At 42.9% G+C, this 23,743-nt stretch overlaps 1 protein-coding gene across 8 annotated transcripts in view; it reads right to left on the bottom strand.

Moving 5' to 3' along the window:
• Positions 1-23,743, bottom strand: part of LARP1B (La ribonucleoprotein 1B) — a 115,446-nt gene that overhangs the window by 7,108 nt on the left and 84,595 nt on the right. For 2 of the 8 annotated variants that reach the window (XM_045018056.1, XM_045018055.1), the window contains exons 13-20: positions 16,342-16,553; positions 15,788-15,894; positions 11,521-11,681; positions 10,670-10,814; positions 4,931-5,040; positions 4,676-4,803; positions 3,346-3,571; positions 788-846 (exon numbers count right to left, since the gene is read on the bottom strand). In XM_045018056.1, coding sequence (XP_044873991.1) covers positions 815-846; positions 3,346-3,571; positions 4,676-4,803; positions 4,931-5,040; positions 10,670-10,814; positions 11,521-11,681; positions 15,788-15,894; positions 16,342-16,553 — 1,121 coding nt within the window. In that variant the 3' untranslated portion in view covers positions 788-814. Of the gene's footprint in view, positions 1-787; positions 847-1,474; positions 3,572-4,675; positions 4,804-4,930; positions 5,041-9,823; positions 10,023-10,669; positions 10,815-11,520; positions 11,682-15,787; positions 15,895-16,341; positions 16,554-20,362; positions 21,226-23,743 lie in introns of those variants that run through there. The other 6 variants (XM_045018058.1, XM_045018054.1, XM_045018053.1 and 3 more) reach the window with 6 other exon arrangements.

Raw genomic sequence — 23,743 nt, 5'->3', positions numbered from 1 at the left:
GCAGCACCAGTGCCAAATACAGAGGTAAAATAGCCCCTTCTCCTACTCAAGACTCCAGTTGATGCATTCAGGGGCTTTAAAATCCACCCTTTAAAAACCTGCTCCCCTTTGCCTGATTTTGCACATCTATTTTACCGTTGCCATATTCACAATTTTTTTTAAAAAACATTCAGATATGATTGCCCCCCTCCTGTTTTCTTATTTGTTCTCTCTTGTATCCCTACTGTGTGATATCATTTCCTGCACTTGTCTAATATAAATGAAAGGCCTCTGGGCAGTGACTGTGAATTAGTTCTGTACAGCACTAGTGAAATTTATGTCAGTAGATAAATATTGAATAGTAAACTGGATTTTTAAGTTATTGATCTTGTACATCAGAGCTGCAACAACTTCAAAGGCTTCCACTCAGTGCACAGAATCAAGCAGGAATAGTTTTTTGAAAAGAAGTGCCGCAAATTGAGTTAAGTAGACATTTTGGACTGGTTTAATTACAGCATTAAGCCCCAAGAAGCAGCATGAGCCAAAAGATAACATCTAGGCTGAAAGGCAGATTGCTGTTGAATTAGTTTGAGAAACTGTTCTTTCAAATGAAGAGGCAGAGTTTGGGCTTTTCATCAATTACATATGATTCATTCAACTCACAATATTCTAAGAGCTGGAAGATCCCAGGTATGTATACTAAATTTTAAGATTATTTACAAAGGGGATTTGTAAAGACACATGGCTCATTTGTCTAAACAATTTAACTATTTGGATTCCTACATTTTTAGGAATTTTATAAACATACCATACTCCAAGGTACAGTCAGTCAATCTCATGTTGAAGACAGTAAGCTACATCTTCCACCTCAAGAAAAGTAGATGTACACATTACTGATTATCAAAAGATCATGTGTTGCTTGCTACTTGTGCAATATTACTTTCTTACCATTCACACATTTCCTCCAGTTCTCCAGGGAAAAGTAACTTTAAATCATGGAATTCCACCAATATATATGCAATACTTTTAAACTAAATTATTTCCAATTTTGGGTATTATCTAGTACTGGTGACTCTGTATATGCTGGATATTTAATAAGATACTGGATACTCAGAAGGAATTATGGGGAGAGACATGGCGCTGCGGTTACAGATGGTTGCAGGAAGGAGTTGTATTTGTTTTTGAGGGAAAAATAAGCGAATCCATATCAAAGAAGATTACTGTCTTTTGCTTAGGGCTATGTTTAGCATTTTTTACCTGCCTCTTGGTTTAAAACAAAGAACAGGATTATATGAAAATGATTCTATTAAAATTGCAGAAAACTGGTTATGAATTGGAGAGTCAAGCCATTCCTAATTTTAACGAGATTAAATTCCATAACAAATACCTTCACTCACCTATAAAAGTAAAGTTCATACAAGTCTACAAGCTCAGCTTTAAACAATGTTTTCATGTATAATTTTACAGATCACAAACAACACAATTGGGGTTTTTCGATATTTTTATAAAATTTGCAAAGATATACCACAAATTACACACACTGAATGCTAAATATGCACACATTTCATTCAATGAAAAAGTGAAAGTAAATATTCAAAGTCTATTACTTGTATATACAGTTTCAATCCAAATTTACATTTGCATCATTTTCATGGATAGAAAGAGGCATGGATCAAACAGCTCTGAGATGTATAACTAGTACGTTGAAAAGATGCTATTTAAAATGTTCATTTGCATCAATTCCTATTATGCTAGTTCCTATTTTCCTTTGAATTGAAACTTCTAAAAGGTTCAATTGTGTATTGAAATTACTCTAACTACTAGGAAGGCCACTGCTATATACTCATTTACAAGTGCATGTGTGTTCATAATTGTTCTATTCAGATTCACAAGGTAACATGACTGAAAATTTTAATGGACTTGAAGTTACATCAACTTCTAAAATCCACTACAAGTTTAAAAATCATTCTTTCGATGTTGAGTCGTTTAGGACACCTCCCAGTATTAAGGCATCGATGTTAGACATTACTTCTAGTTATAAAGTTAACTGAAGGCTGTTTGGCAGTTAACAAGTAAAGCAAAAATGAACTCATTCCTATCTTCCCACCTACCTTAGAAAGAAGTCATTTCCTCAGTTATACTAAATTTTCTAAATCAAAATAAATGAAGTTAATAAGTAATTACGGGTGATAAAACTCGTGATTTTACTCATGTTCCAACACTAGAAATGAATGTTTATTTGAACTGTTAACATTTAATGAAACTAATGTCTTGACTGCTTTGTTGAAATCTCATTTAGTCTTATACCTAGCAGAATTTTAAATTATAACTTCATTCACATACATTCTAAAATATAAAAACAAATTTAGAATGACTGCTTTAATTTTTAAATTTGTCTCAAAAGTAAAACTAAATATTTGAGTTGAAATTCAAATAAAATCTTAAAAAAAAATCGATCTGCTATACCTCTTTGTAGCACACTTTATAACCATGAAATAGAGAGAAATGAAAAAACAAGAACCTCTATGAAACTGAGGATGATTTGAATGTTATTTGCTATTTTATGAACCTGCAAAAACTGCAGATATTTAGTGAATTTAGGACAGTATATATATCAACATACCCACTTTACCCTTCTACTTTACTTTTGCTCACATTCATATAAAAACAAGTGTTGAACACTTCCTTAAAACTAAATCGGCTGATGTCCACTTAGAAAACTCCACACCTAACAAAACACTAACTATGGAGATCCTGAAATAAAAAATAAAGCAAAATAATTAAATAGAATCCAGAAGCGCACACAGTTCCTTACAGTTTCACATCCTTAAATGTGCTTTTACTATTTACAAAAAAAGCAAATATTTTTATAGTTATATATGTAAGAAGGAGCCTACAAACTTAGATCCTTTCTGTAATTTAAAAAAATATACACTCTCTTTTTGGCTTTGATACATACAATTAATAATTCATAATGGGGAAATTAGGTGAAGAAAGCTCAGTAAGTAACATGGATATATTGTATCTTCTTTAAGAAGTATGAGCTAAAATGTAAGGCATCCCCAAAATATTTTTTGCATATAGTACAGGAATGCCATTTTTGTAAACAATAGCTCAAGTAAAGCAATACTGAAACCATAGACATTTTCCTAGAAATCCTTTGATCTCAGAACCAGCCACCCCCAACCATGGGAAACATTTTTAACTTTCTTGTGAAAGAAAATGCAATCCTTTGTCTTCCCATACATTTGTTTTTAATCAAGCATTCGAACAGTTCCCCCTGAAAATTTCTGAACTAAAATATTGATGTAAAAGTTGACCTCAAGAGCACTAACTTGTCTTAAGTCTATTTTTCAGATATGTCACCTTCAGTTGATTTTGTGGCAACGCTGTTCTGGCCTAACTTGTCAATTGATTCCTGCGCAGTATTCCCATCGTGAAAGTTTACTAGGATCTGAAACTGATTGTCAGCTGTGGTTTCAGCAGCAATTAGAGTCTTAGAAGAGGATGTAGGCTGATGTCTATGACAACCACTCTCCTCACCTACTGAAGCTGAAGGTCTTTTTCTCCCAGATATTTCACTAAGAGGAGGCTGAAAATATTAAATTTAACCAGTTTAGTATTTTTTCTACAAGTATGGCTATTACTACTTTTACTTTCGTAGTGGAAGATCCAACTAGAATGACATGTTTAAAAGGTAGGAAGACTAACCCACTAAAACAGTGCTATTGTTATGAAAAATCTTTAACAATTATAAACTCAGTAGTGTTCTAGTTTTTATTTATTTTTTTGAATAGACAATGTCCATGCCCCCAAAGATTATATAGTCTAATTGAATTTCAAGATAGGTATTTGACTCCATCCTGGCATTAAAAAAAAAAAAGTCAAGCATGAAAAGAATAACCCACAACAAAATATGTGGTAACAGTTAAGAGAAACATGAATTAAACAAAACTGTCACACACTAATGCTCTGGTGGTACATAAGATCCCCATGCTGTGCACTGAGCACCATCACCTGCCCCAAAGTCACTGAGTTGGGAGGCACCTAAAGGAACATTAATTGGCTACCCAACATCACAGTCTTAATGCCCAGCCATTTATGGAAAATTAACATTACATGAAAAAGCACAGTTTTCCTTTATACCAGGAGACAGACTCACAAACAGCAATTAAAGTCAGCAGACAGTAAATAGTAAGTGTGATGGCTGTCAGTGCAGTTCAGTAACAACTGCTCACTGGACATTATTGACTTGCTGCATTCTTATAACTAGCTGTTGAGAGATTACCTACACTAAGAGCACTAATTACAGGTACACGGTCAGGTAATTAAAAACAAAAATGTCCTTACTTATTAGCTGAAGTTTATTAAATTGATGATTTTCTAAATCTATTTTTCCCATTAGTTCTATTTAGCATTGGCATTTCACTCATCCTAGACAGTGAAAATGGATTAATCCGTTTCAATTTTGTTTAGTTTCACATTCTGGCTTCTTGTACCATGCTGCAAACATTACAAATTAACAAATCTAAACAAAAGTATTTTATTTAAATGTTGTTTAAAAAAAAAAACCCACGAAAACATATCAGTTTTTAGGATTTGCAGAATCTTGGTTTTACAAAACCTAAATTAACCTGATAGTGTTCCTTTAGCAATAGTACACTGAATGCTTTGTTAACAGAGCTTACAAACTTACATCAACTCTGAAGTCCTCCAGTCTCTTAAAGTTACAAAGGTATTCCTGCAGTTTGGGGTCAATGGGTAGAGTTTTCGATTGAGAGTATTTCAGATAAGCCCAAAACTTTTCTAATCCATAAAGCTGACCTAATAGCAGAAAAGATCATTGACAGTTTTACAAGTTACAAAAAAGGAGTATTAAGTACCTAACTGTAAATAGGTAATTTCTCACAATTCCCCCTATCTTTAGAGAGCCTTAAGAAATGGGAATTACCAGATTCATAGTCTTTTTTTGTTTCTTCTTGGAAATCCTTGAAGATCTCTTGTCTGAATTTTTTTTCCAAACCATAGCTGTAAAATCTAAACAAGCATTCCAATCCATACCTGTAAACAGAGAATAATGATTTAAGTGCATATTACACTTCCTCAAGGGATGTAAATGTTCTGTCCTTCCCCTTTACACTTGAGTAAAAAAAAATACCATGGTTTAACTTTCTTTCCTACCCATCTGATCCCTTCCTTCCCTCCATCCATTTTTACTTACTTCTAAATTTCTCTCAGTGTTTTAAGTATTCAAGGAGTCAAATAAAAGAACTGCTCTTATAAAAACATACTACTGACAGTGAGTCTCAGATGGTCCCGCAGCTCCCACAATTGTGTGTGCATCCCTGTGGAAGACAGGTTGATGCTTTGTTTTCCTATAGATTGATATTTTAACTTTGCACTGAGGAAACGTGCAGAATACTTTGAAGATGCCAAGAGCTCGCTGACTTCATTCTCTACACATTTTCCTCCACTTTGAACCAAGTGCTTTGTGGAATAATCTCCACTTCTAACATGTCAATCACTTGAATCCTTGAGCTTCTATAGATGCTAAGCAAGGACTTCAGATTTTCTTTATTCCTTGGAGACATTCTCAACAAGATTTTGCACTCAAACCTGCCATGGCACACCCCCTTGAAACACAGTGTAATTGTTTGTTAAACTTCAACAATATGCTTGTCACTGGTACAAGACAAATAGACTCTGCCTTCTTGCTTAAGTCTAAAAAATTAAGACAGTGTGTTAAACAAGTTCCTTGAAACCAATGAACTGCTGTTTTGTACATCTTCACTTCTCCCAAATCCAGATAAATCTATCTAAACTCAAAATCCCAGTTTTGAGTAAGTTATACCAGAGAAATATTATTGGAATGTTTTTCTGTTTTTCTAGTAATCTGACCACTGAATAAACAAGAAGTTTTCCTCTTTTTCTGACTCCCTATATAGCCGTGGGCAAGTTATTATACATCTGTATATATTTTAAATAAGGTCTACCTTAAGCAGAAATTACGAACCAGATCCAGAAGTCACTTGGTGAAATTCTAGGTCCGTGTTATGCAGGAGGTCAGACTAGATGATCCAAATGGTTCCCTCTGGCCTTAAAAAAAAAATCTATGCAGCAGCAGCATCTCTACCTCATATTCCTCACAGTCAGTAAAATGAGTAATACTTACTCTGCCTACCTTATTATGAAGATTAGTGTTGATGTAACACTTTCCAATTACAAAGGGGAAGTAGTATTATATACTACATTAAAGGATTTGGAAGAAGCTCTATCATGTGCAGGGGAAAAAAAATCTTTCATGGATAAATCACAACTAGCATGATCAGATCCTACTTTCAGTATTATACCAATTCTAAGTGCTGCAAAAAATATGAAGACTGCTGTTTGAACAAATGGATAAAAAGAGCTATCGACTATTAAGCTACATGGAAAGAATGAGCCCAGAAACTGTTTATACCACAAAAACTATCATCATGCAATTGTGCATTCCCTGCAGAGCCAAAACATCCTGTAAGTATACAAACCACTAACTCACTAAATTGTCCTAAATATCAAAGTATCCGAACACTTCATTTTATAAAAAACCAAATTAATAGTCTATTTTGTCATACTCTCTCTCCTCTCTCCATTTCCAGGAATAGGAGGGATGTGTTTTTCTTCTTCTATTATTTTAATTATGGGAAAGGACAAATAGATGGGTTTTGCATTTTGTTTTGAGGACTTGTAGGGTTTATAGTCATTTTAGACCATTTAAAAGAGAGTGTGGAGAGTTCCATCATCCTTGCAGCTATGTCAGGGCAGAGGGAGGAAGACAGCACATGCACCAGGCCTTGGTAATTTAAAGCCAGAACCTTAAAACCTGACTGACTGATGAGCAGTCAGTGAAGTGACCAACACACCAGATGGATGTGTTCTTGTCAGCTTTGAGTTGCTCAGTAGGCAGGCTGCTGTGTTCTGGAACAACTGCAGTTTCCTCAGCATCTGCAGTTTCATTCCCAGATACAGTGTGATACAGGAAGAGTCTGGACTTCAACGTACAGGTTGCTGTGGCCAACAATTCATAAATCAAGGTAAGGTGGAGTATCCAGGAAAACAGTAGGCAAAAGCAGTTCATTCTGGCTACTGCTATTTGGGTAACCAGCATCAGCAAGACTCAGGCTGCATACCAATCTGATGATGGGAAAGCCTCTCGCTGATTGGTAAGGCATTAACTAGTTCCTCAGAACATTTCACTCTCCTCATCAGCATCATCTACGGTACTTGTCCAGTTTTGCTTCAGTTAGCTGTTCTTAATCCAACAGCTGATCTCATTCAGGCTCAGGGACAGCTAGGAAACAGTACTTATAGATTCATAGACTTAAGGTCAGAAGGGACCATTATGGTCACTAGTCTGACCTCCTGCACAACGCAGGCCACAGAATCTCACCCACCCACTCGTGTATCAAACCCCTAACCTATGTCTGAGTTACTGAAGTCCTCAAATCATGGTTTAAAGACCTCAAGCTGCAGAGAATTCTCCGGCAAGTGACCTGTGCCCCATGCTGCAGAGGAAGGCGAAAAACCTCCAGGGCCTCTGTCAATCTTCCCTAGAGGAAAATTCCTTCCCAACTCCAAATATGGCGATCAGCTAAACCCTGAGCATGTGGGAAGACTCACCAGCCAGCACCCAGGAAAGAATTCTCTGTAGTGACTCATATCCCACCCCATCTAACATCCCATCCCAGACCACTGGGCCTATTTACCTGCTAATAATCAAAGATCAATTAATTGCCAAAATTAGACTATCCTATCATACCATCCCCTCCATAAACTTATCAAGCTTAGTCTTGAAGCCAGATATATCTTTTGCCCCCACTACTCCCCTTGGAAGGCTGTTCCAGAACTTCACTCCTCTGATAGTTAGAAACCTTCATCTAATTTCAAGTCTAAACTTCCTAGTGTCCAGTTTATATCCATTTGTCCTTGTGTCCACACTGGTACTAAGCTTAAATAATTCCTCTCCCTCCCTGATATTTATCCCTCTGATATATTTATAAAGAGCAATCATATCTCCCCTCAGCCTTTTTTTGGTTACGCTAAACAAGCCAAGCTCTTTCAGTCTCCTTTCATAAGACAGGTTTTCCATTCCTCGGATCATCCTAGTAGCCCTTCTCTGTACCTGTTCCAGTTTGAATTCATCCTTCTTAAACATCTTTATTTCATAAGCACAAAGTAGGGCTGGGTGTATCTCCATACTGCTGGCATTTTAAAATCATGGTCTGACAGACAAATAGGATTTTGGAGAGCATAGAGCTTTGGGGATTTTCACATATAAGCTCTGGATGTGCACTTCCCATTTCCCAACACAATCCTCTGAATTCAGAGAGTGAAGAATAGGAACTATACTATCATTCTAATGCCCTATTATATCTTTGAAAGTGAGCTAGCAACGTTCCATACAATATTCTAGGACTGCATGTACCTTCTGTCAAATCTTTTGAAGAACTTGGAAATCACATGAAATTGTGGTGGGTGTACATTACATCTAACTCCCCATACATCACAGACACCTGTCACCAAATTTAAGAGCAGGGTTTAATTACTTTTGGTGTTGTATCTGATAGCAAAAAGATCCATCATCACTGGATGACCCTTTCAAAGATTTACTTTGCTACCAAACTTCTGCTCATGGTGGCCTATGATTGTGTGATTTATTGGGCAGTATGACTTTTTCCTCTTTTTAAAATGCTGGTCAGATGCGCCAGTGAGGAAGTCATTTTTATCTGAGAAACCATTCCCAAAGACTTGTTGCTTCTTGATATAAAAACAGAAGACAAAATTCTTCTGGGATTTTAACAGTTCATTACCACTATGTTACCTGTGAAAACCTGTCCCAACTTATATTTTCTCAGAGGAGCAACATTCAGAGAGCAATTTTCAGGCCCACAAATTGTGTGCGCGATATGACCTCCATCAGTCTGCAAAGGTCTTGGGTCGCCAACAGGCCCAGATGAGTATCCCACAACCTAAACTACGAACGTCCATTTTAACAAAGACAGAACTGATAGTGCAAAGGATATCTCCAGCAAAACATGATCTAGATGGGATCATCACACCAGAAAAATGACACTTTCCAGAGGAGTCCAAATCCTGTCTAGATTGAAATAATGCATTTAGAGAGGAAATTCAACCTGCTTTTCTTTTGCTCCTGGAATCCACCGGGGGGGGGGGGGTCTACTTTTTCTTGAGCCCTGATGATAGCAACAAAGAGGATACCACAGGGAAAAGACTACACAGATTTCATCATCCAAGGGGATGTATTCAACATCAAATGACAACAGACAAATTAATGGATTTCATTTGTATGACTTAGATCAGACATTGGTATTGACAACTCAAAGAGTCTTTGATCAGACTTAGCTGTTCCGTCCTCTTCTAAAAACCTTGAGATTCCTATCCCTCTCACTTCAGACTTAGGGTGGAAAGAGTGCATGCAAACAGCTATGAGGTGAATGGCCAGATCTCTAAGGCAATTTTGGCTTTGGGCATGTTGGTCCATTAAAGGACTACTGCTATAGTGAATAATGTGAAAAGTGATTACTTTCCACTTGTACCATGACAAAGACCCAAGTTTACCAAGGCTTAGGATGTCATTGGTCTACCTAAACTTTAACCTACTGTACACTGAAAGTAGAACATTTGAAAAAAAAAAATAGAAAATGATGTAAGTTTAGCACAACAGAACATAAATGAGGGTGTGCTTGGGGACAGACCTTTCTATACCCACAGAATGCTCGGATCTATGACCAATGCAGGGGTGTCCCTTAACAGTTTTACTTCTACCCATGATTTTGTGGCTTGCAAGGCATTACACATGATTTTTAGAGTATGAAATGAAAAGAATTTCATGAAGAAACTTTTGATCTTTTCCAGATTAAGACATCATATGTTTTGAATCATAGCAATGTCAATTCAAAGGTGTTGATGACCACAGGACAATCACTCCCATAAAAGAGAATTCTTCTGTTGTGCAGAGACAGAATAGCAAGTCCTCCATACTTCTGTCAAAGAACATGTGACCAGAAAAAAAAAGGAGACATTAGTGGGGCTTTTCTACCCTGCGAATTCCCAGTTGCCCATGTCAGCCCCTAGTGCCACTGGCTTCCAATATAACTTAGGAAACCCTTAGGGTACTCTAATTTATACAGGGGTGATCACACCAGCACACAAACAGCTCAGAACTGGGAGGAAACAAAGGTATTAAAACCATACAGTGGCAATTTTCTTTATTATGTTGCCAGTGCTCCTGGAGGAGAAGAAATAAATTTTCACCAATTTTAATTAATCAAGGGGTTAAATAATTAGGCTTGCTTACAATTCACACAATATCCAAATTTGAATAAAATTTATTTTGAGTTTCATAGAGTCTAACGATTAATAATTGGGAATTTGACATCATGGTATGTCTAATGTCATCTATAGCAGCACTACTATTATTTGATTGTTTACACTTTTCAAATTTGCTAAAACAGTGTTTGTTATTAGAGAAACTTGAAGACTAATTTTGAAAATGCTACAAAGACTCAAATTGATACTATAAAAGGTTCAAGTTCTTTAAAGTTATTCTGAACACATGGACCCTCATTTCTTAAAATGAAAGGTAGAAAGAAACCCAAATTAGTCAAAACTTACAGAATAAATGTAATACCTGTAGTGTTCTTTTGCATCATCTAGAGCAAGTTGTCTGAATTCCTCGTACATTTTCTTGTTGAAGTGATCTCTGAGAAAAAAGGACCAGAAACGAAAGAGTGTGTTCATTTCCTGGGATTGGCCAATTCCCAACCGTTTTCTCTCTAGAGAAAAAAAAAAATAATACAAATCAATGACAAAACAGCTCATTTTAACTATATAAATACACTATCTCAAATATAAACTGTTGGAAAAAAAACTATTTTATATTAATCGAATATACAATAAAAGTTCAGATGGTGTAAATATAAACTCTCCTCAAAAAGCAGTTCAAAACAATTCTAGTTATTAAGGAATTTGAAGGAAGTTTCTAAATTCACTTAAATCAGTTAGATATTACTTGTCAAGCTGCTATTTATAAGATCAGTTGTTCAAAATAGTCACTTAAAAAAAATAAGCAAACTCAAAGCCTAATAAATTTTTTTACAAAAATTTAACCACTGACATGAAAATTTCAGTAATACAGCAAAGAACTGATGTAAAATGTATAAATGTTTTTTCCCCTAAACTAACATTGAATTTACAAGAAAACCAAACAACGGTATATAAATTGCCCCAAATTACTTTCTTTTACAACATATAAGTGCTTACATGATAAAAGTTACACAGAAAATATACATGCTCACAAAACCCAAAGATAATTTGGAATGCCTTTCCAAGCAAAGTTAAAGTGGGCACCAAATAATCATATAGACATTTTTCTTAAGAATACTTGGTTTACTATACAAAAAGCAGGCAAAGGAAAAATAGCATCATATAATATCTGATTATTGCAGAGTAAAATTTCTGAAAACATGTTTGGCATCTTACCAACTAGGCACCTTCGACGATATTTGTGGTACACTTGTTGTGTAAAGCCATTTTCCTTTAAAAGTTCATGAGAAGGATGCTGGAACTTGGGAAGTGAGTGAGGGGTACACCCATAACTTCCTGCTTTTGGAGCACCTTCTGAAGGCGAAGCATTTGAACTGCTGTTGAAACAAAAAATGTTTGTAAACAATGAGGAGTACTTGTGGCACCTTAGAGACTAACAACTTTATCTGGGCATAAGCTATTGTGGGCTAAAGCCCACTTCATCAGATGCATGGAGTGGAAAATACAGTAGGAAGATATATGTAACAGTACATGAAAAGATGGGAGCTGCCTTACCAAGTGTGTGTGTGGGGGGGTCAAGACAATTAAATTGAAGTGAGCTATTATCAACAGGACGAAAAATCACTTTTGTAGTGGTAATCAGAGTGGCTCATTTCAAACAGTTGACAAGAAGGTGTGGGTAACAGTAGGGGGAAATTAGCATGGGGAAATTAGTTTTTAGTTCTTGTAGTGACCCATCCACTCAGTCTTTATTCAGGCCTAATTTGATGGTGTCCAGTCTGCAAATTAATTCCAGTTCTGCAGTTTCTCGTTCGAGTTTGTTTTTGAAGTTTCTTTGTTGAAGAACTGCTACTTTTAAGTCTGTTATTGAGTGTCCAGGGAGACTGAAGTGGTCCCCAACTGCTTTTTGAATGTTACAATTCTTGACGTCTGATTTGTGTCCATTTATTCTTTTGCATAGAGACTGTCCAGTTTGGCCAATGTACATGGCAGAGGGACACTGCTGGCACATGATGGCAAATATCACATTGGTAGATGTGCAGGTGAATGGGCCCCTGATGGTGTGGCTGATGTGGTTAGTTCCTATGATGGTGTCCCCTGAATAGATATATGGACAGAGTTTGCAACGGGGTTTGTTGCAGGGATAGGTTTCTGGGTTAGTGTTTTTGTTGTGTGGTGTGTAGTTGCTGGTGAGTATTTGCTTCAAGTTGGGAGGCTGTCTGTAAGCGAGAACTGGCCCGTCTCCGAAGGTCTGTGAGAGTGAGGGATCGTCCTTCAGGATAGGGTGTAGATCCTTGATGATGCGCTGAAGAGGTTTTAGTTGGGGGCTGAAGGTGATGGCTAATGGCATTCTGTTACTTTCTTTGTTGGGCCTGTCCTGTAGTAGGTGACTTCTGGGTAAACCTTCTGGCTCTCTCAATCTGTTTCTTCACTTCAGCAGATGGCTACTGTTTTAAGTTTTAAGAACCCTTGTTAGAGATCCTGTAGGTGTTTGTCTCTGTCTGAGGGATTGGAGCAAATGCGGTTGTATCTTAGAGCTTGGCTGTAGACAATGGATCATGTGATATGGTCTAGATGAAAGCTGGAGGCATGTAGGTAAGTATAGCGGTCAGTAGGTTTCCGGTATAGGGTGGTGTATATGTGACCATCGCTTATTTGCACTGTAGTGTCCAGGAAGTGGATCTCTTGTGTGGACTGGTCCAGGATGAGGTTGATGGTTGGGTGGAAATTGTTGAAATCCTGGTGGAATTCCTGAAGGGCCTCTTTCCCATGGGTCCAGATGATGAAGATGTCATCAATGTAGCATAAGTAGGGGACGAGAGTTGAGGAAGCGTCAGCCATAAAAATGTTGGCATACTGTAGGGTCATGCGGGTACCCATAGCAGTGCGCTGACTTGAAGGTATACATTGTCCCCAAATGTGAAATAGTTGTGGGGGTGAACACAGTCACAAAGTTCAGCCACAAGATTTGCCGTGACATTATTGGGGATACTGTGTTATTGCACAAACACCACATCTTTTCACTTTTAACATTAAGAAGTTCCAACCATCTTGCATTAACTACCCTGAGAGCTGTTAGAATAGCATAGTTACCAAATGGCCACTATCACATTTGAATTGGCCCTAAGACATGTCCTCCCATTCACACCAACAAAAAAGAGATCACCAAACTTTGAGATAAAGTGCACAGGGAGAAATCCAGGATGCCAATGGCACAAAATTAAATACAAATCTATATGCCAAAAGCAAGGGAAAGTAGAACAGCAGCCTAGGACAGGGAGGACCAAAAGTTAGGGTTGCCAACTTTCTAATCACAGAAAACTGAACACCCCTACCCCGCCTCTGCGCCTTTTCCAAGGCCCCACCCCCCATTCACTCCATCCCCCCTCACTCCATCGCTTGCTCTCCCCCACCATCACTCACTTGCTCATTTTCACCGGGCTGGGGCAGGCAGTTGGGATGCAGGTTTTGGGGTGCAGGAGGGGCTCCGGGCTGGAGCTGAGGGATTCAAAGTGTGGGAGGGGGCTCTGGGCTGGGGCATAGGGTTGGGATGTGCGAGGAAGTGCAGGGGTGAGAGTTCCGGGAGGGAGTTTGGGTGCAAGAGGGAGGCTCAGGGTTTGGGTGCAGGCTCCAGGTGGCGCTTACCTCAGACGGCTCCCAGAAGCAGTGACATGTCCCTTAGGCTTCTAGACAGCAGGGTGGCAAGGGGGCTCTGCACAGTGCACCTGCCCACAGGTGCCACCCCTGCCGCTCCCATTGGCTGCTGTTCCTGGCCAATGGGAGCTGCGGAGCCCCCATGCCCACCCCTATGCCTAGGAGGCTAAAGGACATGTCGCCACTTCCAGGAGCTACGTGAAGCTGGGTAAGGAGCCTACCTGTGCCGCCAGCCCGACTTTTAGCAGCCTGGTCAGCAGTGCTAACCGGAGCCGCCAGGGTCCCTTTTCGACCGGGTGTTCTGGTCGAAAACTGCACACCTGGCAACCCTATCATGGGTCGATTGCGAAAGAAGTGGAGGGAGCTAGACGCTGAAGCAGAGATGGCGGAGTGGGCCCAGAGGAAACCGTTGACCACCTCCAGAGCTTACTGGGTCACCTAAAAAGATAGCAACAAGAGCTAGAGAATATAAGTACCTCCTAGCAGAAGATTGATTAGTTGATAGAACTGAACAGGAATTAATCCAGTTACGGTTTAGGCAGAGAGTGGGAAACAGCAGTGCTTAATGCTGAAGCAGAACTTTAGCCAGGCTTCAGGCAGACAAGGCGGCCAGGAAACAGAGGCTGATGGCAGAGCCGTGAGTTCAAGGAAGTACAGTGAGCATCCAGACAGAGCCTTGAACTCAGTGGGATACAGTGGAGACCCAGACAGGTCAGAACACATGAGAGGCCAAGGGTGCAAATAGTGGTCCTCTGGGGAAAGGGAAATAGGACACCTGTTTTATGGTTCCCATTGTGAGGACTGGAGATCAGAATTACTGGCGGCCGCAGAATGAGAGCTACATGTAGTTCAGTGAGGGCAAGTCTACACTAGAGTGCAGCAGCGGTGCAGCTACACTGATGCAGCTGTGCTACTGTAGCACATCTGGTGAAGACGCACTATGCTGATGGGAGAACACTCTCCCATCGGTGTAATTACTCCACCTTCGCAAGAGCGCAGAAGCTGTGTCTATGCGAGAGCATTTCCCACCAACATAGCACCAGTGTGGACAGCACTTAGGTCGATGTAACTTACGTTGTTCAGGGGAATGTCTTTTTCACACCCCTGAGCACATAAATTACATCAACTTAAGTGGTAGTATAGCCCAGCCCTGAGAGAAAGAGCCCTGACTGTGGAAGATCAGGACACTTGCAAGGAAAGAGGTCATCTGATCTTGATAGTCAGTGAGCCTGAGGAAGAATAAGAGACTGCATGCAGAGACTTTCAAACCCTGGAGAAGATGATGAGGGTCTCTACAGACTGATTGGTCTTGAAGATATGAATTATAATACTGACATTAAAGACTGTGCAGAACTTGGGGAACTCAGGTATATATGAATGAGTTTATATGGAATCTTTTTTGTTTTAGGTTAGGGGTGAGAGCAGTCCAGATGTGGCCTCACAGCTCAGGGAAAAATTCTGCCTGTGAAAGAGGCAGGTTTTTCCTGAAAAAGGGGTAGAGGTATGTCACAGGGTAGCTGGCCCTAAAACTGAAGTAGGTCTAGCTCCCCTGTGCCCGAACAGGTGCTTCCTGTTGGCCCAATTAAGGGGCTAACAGCTGATGTGTCTCCTTGTATTCTCTCTTCACTGTTTCCCTGCTATTCTTTTGTATTTCTCACTTTTCTTTCCCCAATCCCTTTTTCCTTTCTTGCTGTATTCCTTCTGTCCATCAGTCCTCTTCATTTGTAAATACGTTTTGCATATTCACATACTTCTCACCAATAACTGTTCCACTGGCTCTATGCACTGAATAAATCACAGCAAATTATTCCATGATAAAAATTACTACCTCACAGATGATGTTCTTGGCCTGTGATCTCTGGAATCCATTACCCAACCAACATGGCATTCTAGCGGAGGGTTTGTACTATGTCGTGTTTTTCTTTTTCTTGGAATCTAAGAAAACAAATGCAACATTGCAAAGTATTTCACTGATGTAACTGCAGTCACTTTCTGAAAACTAGAAAATCACAAGTGATCAGGTAAGCTGCTATTTTCCCCAAACTACAGCTCAAGGTTTCATGTTGCGTATAACACATTGTGAAGTCATATAAAGTCATAAAACTCCAGCATCATAACCCAAGAACCAGTTTTAAACAGAAATTCAATGTCTTTGGATATTTTGCCTTTTCATTATGGAATTTCTAATAATATTTACCCAACTCAAAGATGCCATTTCTCAGAACCAGAAAAAACATCAGTAAGGTAAGTTGTTTAAAACAGTATAAGCCACCCTCTACCCCCGTTACAGAAAGATGTGAAGATAACTAACAGTACTGTTGCATGATGTTAATAAAAAAGTTTGACCTGATGAAACTTTATGCACAAGGTTTTTCTGTTTACCTTTACATCAATGGATCTTGTTTCTTTAACAACAGGGTAGAATCTTGGTGTTTTGTTGGGATCTTGTAACCTTGGGGTACGAGGTGTTTTGGGTGTTCTGGCAGGATGAACTCTTGGAGATTCTGGGACTGCTGTTGGCAGTGAACGACCCATTGTTGTTGGAGGTACTTCTACAACACCAAACAATTTATAAGCTAGCTCATCTGTTAAATCTGTAAATAGAAAAAGAGACTAAGATTGCTAACATACATGTATACAGAAGTATTTCATTGTCAGTTGACATTTAATGGACAGACACAGAATATCTTTGAAATTCATTTGTATTCTGCTTAAAAATGTCTACATTAATTAACAAAGGACAAAGTATGAGTTTATTGATGCAGTCCATATTGCTTAACCTCAATCTAAATTAACTCAATTTATGTATTTTGGATTTTAAAGGCTCCTGTTAATCAAGACATACCAAACTCACTGGAAAAAAGACAGTTACCTTTTCAGTAACTGGAGTTCTTTGAGATGTGTTGCTCATGTCTGTTCCACAATAGGTGTGCGTGCTCACCACATGAACCACTGCCGAAAGTTTTAACCCTAGCGACCCCTGGAGTGGTGCCTCCATGGCATAGCATATGGGGCTCTGCACGCTCCCCACACCCTCAGTTCCTTCTTGCCAGATAACTCTGACAGAGGGGAAGGAGGGCAGGATGTGGAATAGAAATGAGCAACACATCTTGAAGAACACCAGTTACAGAGAAGGTAACTGTCTTCTTTGAGTGATTACTCATGTGTATTCCACATAGGTGATTCCAAGCTATATCTGTTGGAGGTGGGAAGGAGTTCACAAACTCTCGGTACGGAGAATGGCCCTGCCGAACCCGCCGTCCTCCCTGGTCTGAGAGACAATCGCATAATGCGAGTTGAACGTGTGAACTGAAGACCACGTGACAGCCCTACAAATGTCCTGAATGGGGCCATGGGCCAAAAAGGCAGCCGACGAGGCCTGCACCCTAGTTGAGTGCGCCTTCACAATTGGTGGTGCAGGGATTCCCACCAGGTCATAACAGGTACGGATGCATGAGGTGATCCAGTTGAAGAGCCATGGAGTGGAGATCGGCCGACCTTTCATGTGCTCGGCCAAGGCGATGAACAGTTGTGAGGACTTTCTGAACAGTTTAGTCTGCTCCAGGTAAAAAGCCAGAGCCCATCTCACAATCAGCTTGTGGAAGAGGTGTTCCTCACTGGACGCATGGGGCTTGGGGCAGAGGACTGGCAGAAAAATGTCCTGACCCATGTGATAGGCAGAGACCACCTTTGGGAGGAAAGAAGGGTGTGGGTGGAGCTGGACCTTATTTTTATGAAACACCGCATACGGGCCTGCCTAGCCAATGTGATCCCAACCAGGAAGGCCACCTTCCAGGAGCATGTGGCTAGCAGCTCAACTGGGGGCCCCATGAGACGGGCCAATACCAGGTTTAGGTCCCACTGTGGGACTGAGGGCCTAACATATGGGAAGAGAAGATCCAAACCCTTAAGGAACCGGCCAATCATAGCATGGGAGAATACCATGTGGCCCTGCACCAGCGGATGGAACGCTGATATGGCCGCCAGGTGCACCTTGACTGATGAGGGCGCCAGGCCCTGGGCTCTAAAATGAAGGAGGTAGTCCAGAGTAAGCTGGATCAGGGTGGACACTGGAGGAATGCCCCGCTTGTCCTCCCATCTGGAAAACCAAGACCACTTCGCCAAGTAGGCTAGTGCGTGGAGGGCCACCTGCTTTCTAGGACGACGTGCTGAACCCTTCTGAGCACATCCTTTCCTCCCTACCTAACCATTGAGCAGCCACGTCATGAGGTGGAGTGCCGCTAGGTTGGGGTGGAGGAGGCAGCCCTGTTCCTGGGAGAGCAGGTCCGGGCGGGACGGCAATGGCCGCGGCGGGGCGACTGCCAGGCCTATGAGGGTCCTGTACCAATGCTGCCTGAGCCATGCTGGGGCAATCAGAAGGACCCGGGCCTTCTCCATCTCTCTCTTTTCCAGAACCTTGCCGATCAGCAGGAATGGGGGAAAGGCATCGAGAAACTGGCTTGACCAGGACAGGAGGAAGGCATCGGAGACAGCAGACCCCTTCCAGACCCCTCCCCCCCAGAGCAGAACCAGGGACAGCAATGGTTCTGCCGAGTCACGAACAGGTCCACCTAGGGAGTCCCCCACACTTGGAAAAGTCTGTGCAGCACCTCTGGGTGGAGAGACCACTTGTGCTGAGAGGAGAAGTCCCTGCTCAAGCAATCCGCCTGTGCGTTCCGGGCACCCGGCAGATGGAAGGCCTGTAGGCAGATGTCGTGGGCTATACAAAAGTCCCACAGCCAGAGGATCAGGCCCCGTCTTGCCTGATGATGTAGAACATCAAGGCCGTGTTGTCCGTGAGGATCCTGACCACCCGGCTCTCCAGGGGCGAGTGTAAGGCCATGCACACTAGCCATACCGCCCTGAGCTTGATGTTTATGCGGAGGGTCAGATCCTGAGCCAACCACAGACCTTGCATCTGAACCTTCCTCACATGGGCCCCCCATCCCAGGTCCGACATGTCGGACACCAGTTCCAGCGATGGGGCCCTGCCCCTGAATGGGACCCCTTGGAGCATGTTTCTCGGGGAGGACCACCACCATAGGGAGGTGATCACTGGCTTGGGCACCGTGAGGACTTAGTCCATCCTTTCCCTGGCCTGGGAGAACTCCCAGGCCAACCAGAGCTGGAGGAGCCTCATCCCGAGTCTGGCATGACAGACCACATACATGCACGCCGACATGTGACCCAAGAGCTGGAGGCACACTGTCACCAGAAACCTTGTGACCGTGTCGATGAGCCCCTTCAGAGTCTCGAACCTGTCCGATGGGAGGGAAGCTCTGGCTTACGAGGCATCCAGGACCGCCACAATAAACTCTATGCATCGTACCAGGACTAACGTGGACCTGGTGTTTACCAATAGGACCAAAGTGGTGCACATGGACAGAAGTAATGCCCCATGATCCTGCACCTGGGACCAGGAGCTGCGCTTGACCAACCAGTTGTCCAGATAGGGGAAGATCTGGATCCCCCAGCACCTGAGGTAGGCTGCCACCACCGACATACATTTTGTGAATACCATGGGGGCGGTGGACAGGCCAAACGGGAGGACTGTAAATTGTTAGTGTTTCTGCCTCACCGTGAAATGGAGGAAGCATCTGTGCCCCTCGAATATATGAATGTGGAAGTACATGTCCTGCAGATCGAGGGTGGCGTACCAGTCCCCATGATCCAGGAAGAGGATGATGGAGGCCAGGGAGACCATGCGGAATTTGAGCTTCACCATGTACTGGTTCAGGCCTCACAGGTCCAAGATGGGCCTGAGCCCCCCTTTGGCCTTCACGATAAGGAAATAGCAGGAGTAGTACCCCTTGCCTTTGAACTCCCCTGGTACCGCTTCCACAGTTCCTAGGCCCAGGAGCCACCCTACCTCCTGCTCGAGCAGAGCCTCGTGCGAGGGGTCCCTCAGGTGGGATGGGAGTAGGGGGTGGTTGGGCGGGGAGGAAGTAAACTGGAGGTTGTAGCGCCAGGAGATGGTGTTGAGGACCCATCGGTCCAAAGTCAGCCGCAACCACTCTGAGAAGGGAAGCTTTATTGAGGGTGGATCCCTGATGAGAACTGGCAGGGCACCCTCGAGCATCCTGTCAAAACTGCCTGTTCCCAGCTTGCTTGCCCTTGAAGGACTCAAGCTGGGGGGCAGACCGAGACTGCCTCTGTGAGCGCCTCTTATAGTCCCGCGACTTCTTATAAGTGATCTCGTATTTTGAATGGGTTGCCTGAGTGGGAGTCTGCTGCGGCTTGAACTTAGGTTTAGCCGGAGCTGGAACACAGAAAAACAGACTGAACTCATGCTGGCCCAGGAGAGCCAAGTGGTTCGCCACCCATAACTGGAAGCTCGAGGACGAATAAATTTTTCTTCCAAATGAGTCCAGCTTCCTTGAATCTTTATTTTTCAGGGTAGGGGCTAATTGGCCCTGCCATTCCCTGTGGTTGCCTGACTCGACCACCAGGGACTTAGGAGCAGGGTGGGTGTATAAGTATTCATGCCCCTTGGTGGGTATAAAATACTTGTGCTCCGCTCTCTTAGAGATGGGGGCCAATGAGGCTGGGGTTTGCCACAGGGCATTTGAAATTTTCACCACCCCTTTGTGGAGAGGCAAGGCCACCCTCCCCGGTGCCAAGGCAGTCAGTACATTAAACAGGGCATCCAAGGGCTCCTCCATCTCCTCTGCTTGGAGGTGGAGGCTTGATGCCACCCTTTTTAAGAGTTCTGGATGGGCCCTAAAGTCCTCCTGCAGGACTGAGGGAGGAGGGGCCATAATTGCCTCATCTGGGGAGGGTGAGGAGGCTGGCGCAGTACTTTGTGTGTCCACCGGCACTGGAGGGTCCACCACCTGGTCAGTTTCCGGGCACGGTGCCGAGCATGTACGTCCCACCGACTCCATCCTTCGAGGTCTGAAGAGGGAGGCAGAGGGTCCTTCTGAGGGCTGCATCGGGGGCCTCTGTGCCCACTGGTACCATTGGGCCAGCCACAGGGCCTGGTACCACTGCACCTGCTGTGGCACCGGCAGAGCCGGCTGTTCAGTCTGGCCCATCGATGGACGACTATGAAGGGAGGCCAGGCTGACATACGACCTGCTGCTGTCCCTTGACCGGGAGGAGCGGTGGCACCGGGAGCGATGCCGACCATGGGACCGCGATCCCGACATGGAGGACTGGTACTGTAGGTAACAGCTGCTCCGCAATCAGCTCCGATGGGAGGACCCACAACGGTGAGACGCTGGCAATCAACGCCCGGGACTGTGGAGGTGGTACTGTGGTGGGGTCCTGGAGTGGGATGACAAACAGGAACGACGTTGACGCTCATGCCATGACCGGTTGCGACAGCCCCTCTAAGACGAGGACCTTTGGCATCGTCTGCCTTGGTCCCGTCAGTGTTTGCTCCTCGAGGCACAGCAGTGCTGAGAGTCTCGGTCAGATGGAACCCAGCCAGACAGCCTGATGGGCGTCGAGGGCGATCCAAGTGGACTTTGCCTTGAACGGTCGCTGGGAAGAGAACGGCGTCGGGAACATTCCCTTGACCGAGAATGGTACCGAGCTGGGAGTGACTGCCTAGATCACAGCAGCAGCTTGCCTCTGGAGTATGAGGCCGACATCAGCGGTGCTCCCGGTACCGGCATGGACACAACAGGGGCAGGGCCTCCGGTGTGGAGGGCATCCGGACATCCGGGGAGGCCTGCTCTGAATGGGCTGGGCTACTCCACTCGAGTCAGAGGCCTAGAGGCTGGTGGGGATCGAGGGCTTCCTGACATGGGTCTAGCCTCTGTACCAGGTTTACTCCGGTGCCGTGGCGAAGAAGGCCTCTTCCTAGCCTTCTTGGCATGCCCGGTGGACAGGGAGCAGTGCTGAGTAGTCGATGGCGCTGAAGGGTCGCCGCACACTGACACCGTTGTGCCTGTTGCCGACTCGGAGCAGCACGCCAGAGCCAGGGTCAGCGCCGACTCCATCAGAATAGCCCAGAGCCTAATGTCCCTTTCTCTTTTGGTCCAAGGCTTAAATGACTTGCAAATCTTGCAGCGATCGCTGAGATGAGTTTCCCCCAAACAGCGTAAACAGTTCGCGTGAGGATCACTCACTGGCATAGATCGCCTAGAAGTGTCGCACGACTTAAAACCCAGGGCACTAAACTAACGACAGGTATCATACACGGAACGAACAAGCAGTTTTGGGGACGAGCTCCAGCAAAGCTGGAGCACAGCACTTCTGAAGCACATTCACTGGTGGCAAGAAGGAACTGAGGGTGGGGGGAGTGTGTAGTGCCCCTTATACCACGTCATGGAGGCACCACTCCAGAGGTCCTAGGGCACTCCCCTACGGATACTGCTAGGGGAAAAACTTTGCCATGTGCACCAGTGCCAAGCAAGCACACCTATTGTGGAATACACATGAGCAATCACTCGAAGAAGAACTATTATGACTTATAAAGAAAGTTAAGAAATTCAAAATTTCACCTCAAACTGCCTTTCTTAAACTATATTCATGGCTAGAAGCCATATCTACATCTTGCAAATCTCTTGCCTTGATTACTGTAACTTGCTGTCCCGACTACCAACTCCAGTTTATCCAAAACAGTTCAGTTAAATCAGGGGTAGGCAACCTATGGCACGTGTGCCAAAGGCGGAATGCGAGCTGATTTTCAGTAGCACTCACACTGCTGGGGTCCTGGCCACTGGTCCAGGGGGCTCTGCGTTTTAATTTAATTTTAAATGAAGCTTAAACATTTTAAGAACCTTATTTACTTTATATACAACAATAGTTTAGTTATATATTATAGACTTATAGAAAGAGACCTTCTAAAAACATTAATACATTTTAATGGCACACACAACCTTAAATTAGAGTGAATAAATGAAGACTCGGCACATCACTTCTGAAAGGTTGCCCACCCCTGAGTTAAATCAACCCAGGAGATATCCAAGATCAGAAAAGGCTTTTATAGGAAAGGGCAGACTGATTTTAGAAAAGCAACAGTAAAAGGATTTAGCAAGAGACTAAATTAGGGGAGAAAAAGAATAAAAAATGTACTACAAAAATAAGCTGAACATATTTCAAGAAAACAAAAATGTCAATGATTTTCTATCAAGCTTTCTATAAACACTTTTTAAATAAATGTTTAAAAGATAACATTAAACAAACGCTTGTTGAAGTTCCAGTATTTCTATGGCTTGAGAAAGCTGTAATGTTGCTAACAGTCATGAAGATATATAGGATGGGGAAAATATATTGCACACACACAAAAAACAACAACTATGCAGAACACGGTGACTAATGCTGGATTTATGTACGTTTTAACAAAAATGCTTTAAAAAGCTTTGCTTTCTTTGTGTTTGCATTTTAAGCAAAAGTCTAATAATTGTAGAATCAGATAGATTATCTATACTTTTTTCCCCTAGGAGACAATATTTTCCTGATTCCATTTCCCCTTCTATGTGTAACATAAGAACTAGTGAGTGTGTGTGGTTCCATCTGGCAGCAGAAAGAGGATTAGACTTACCTGTAAGAGGCAAGTTAGGTGCCTAACTTAGGCCTGGTCTACACTGGGGGGGGGGTCGAACTAAGGTACGCGACTTCAGCTATGCGAATAGCGTAGCTGAAGTCGAACTACCTTAGTTCGAACTGCCTACCTGTCCAGACGCCGCGGGATCGAAGTCCGTGGCTCCCCCGTCGACTCCGCCACCGCCGTTCGTGGTGGTGGAGTTCCAGAGTCGACGGGAGCGCGTTCTAGATTAGACGCGATAGTTCGAACTCCAAGAAGTCGAACTCTACGCGTCGACCTGGCGGGTAA

This window comes from Mauremys mutica, chromosome 5 (genome assembly GCF_020497125.1).
Source record: "Mauremys mutica isolate MM-2020 ecotype Southern chromosome 5, ASM2049712v1, whole genome shotgun sequence".
NCBI classification, from domain to species: domain Eukaryota; kingdom Metazoa; phylum Chordata; order Testudines; family Geoemydidae; genus Mauremys; species Mauremys mutica.
This window is presented reverse-complemented; position numbering and strand designations above follow the sequence as displayed.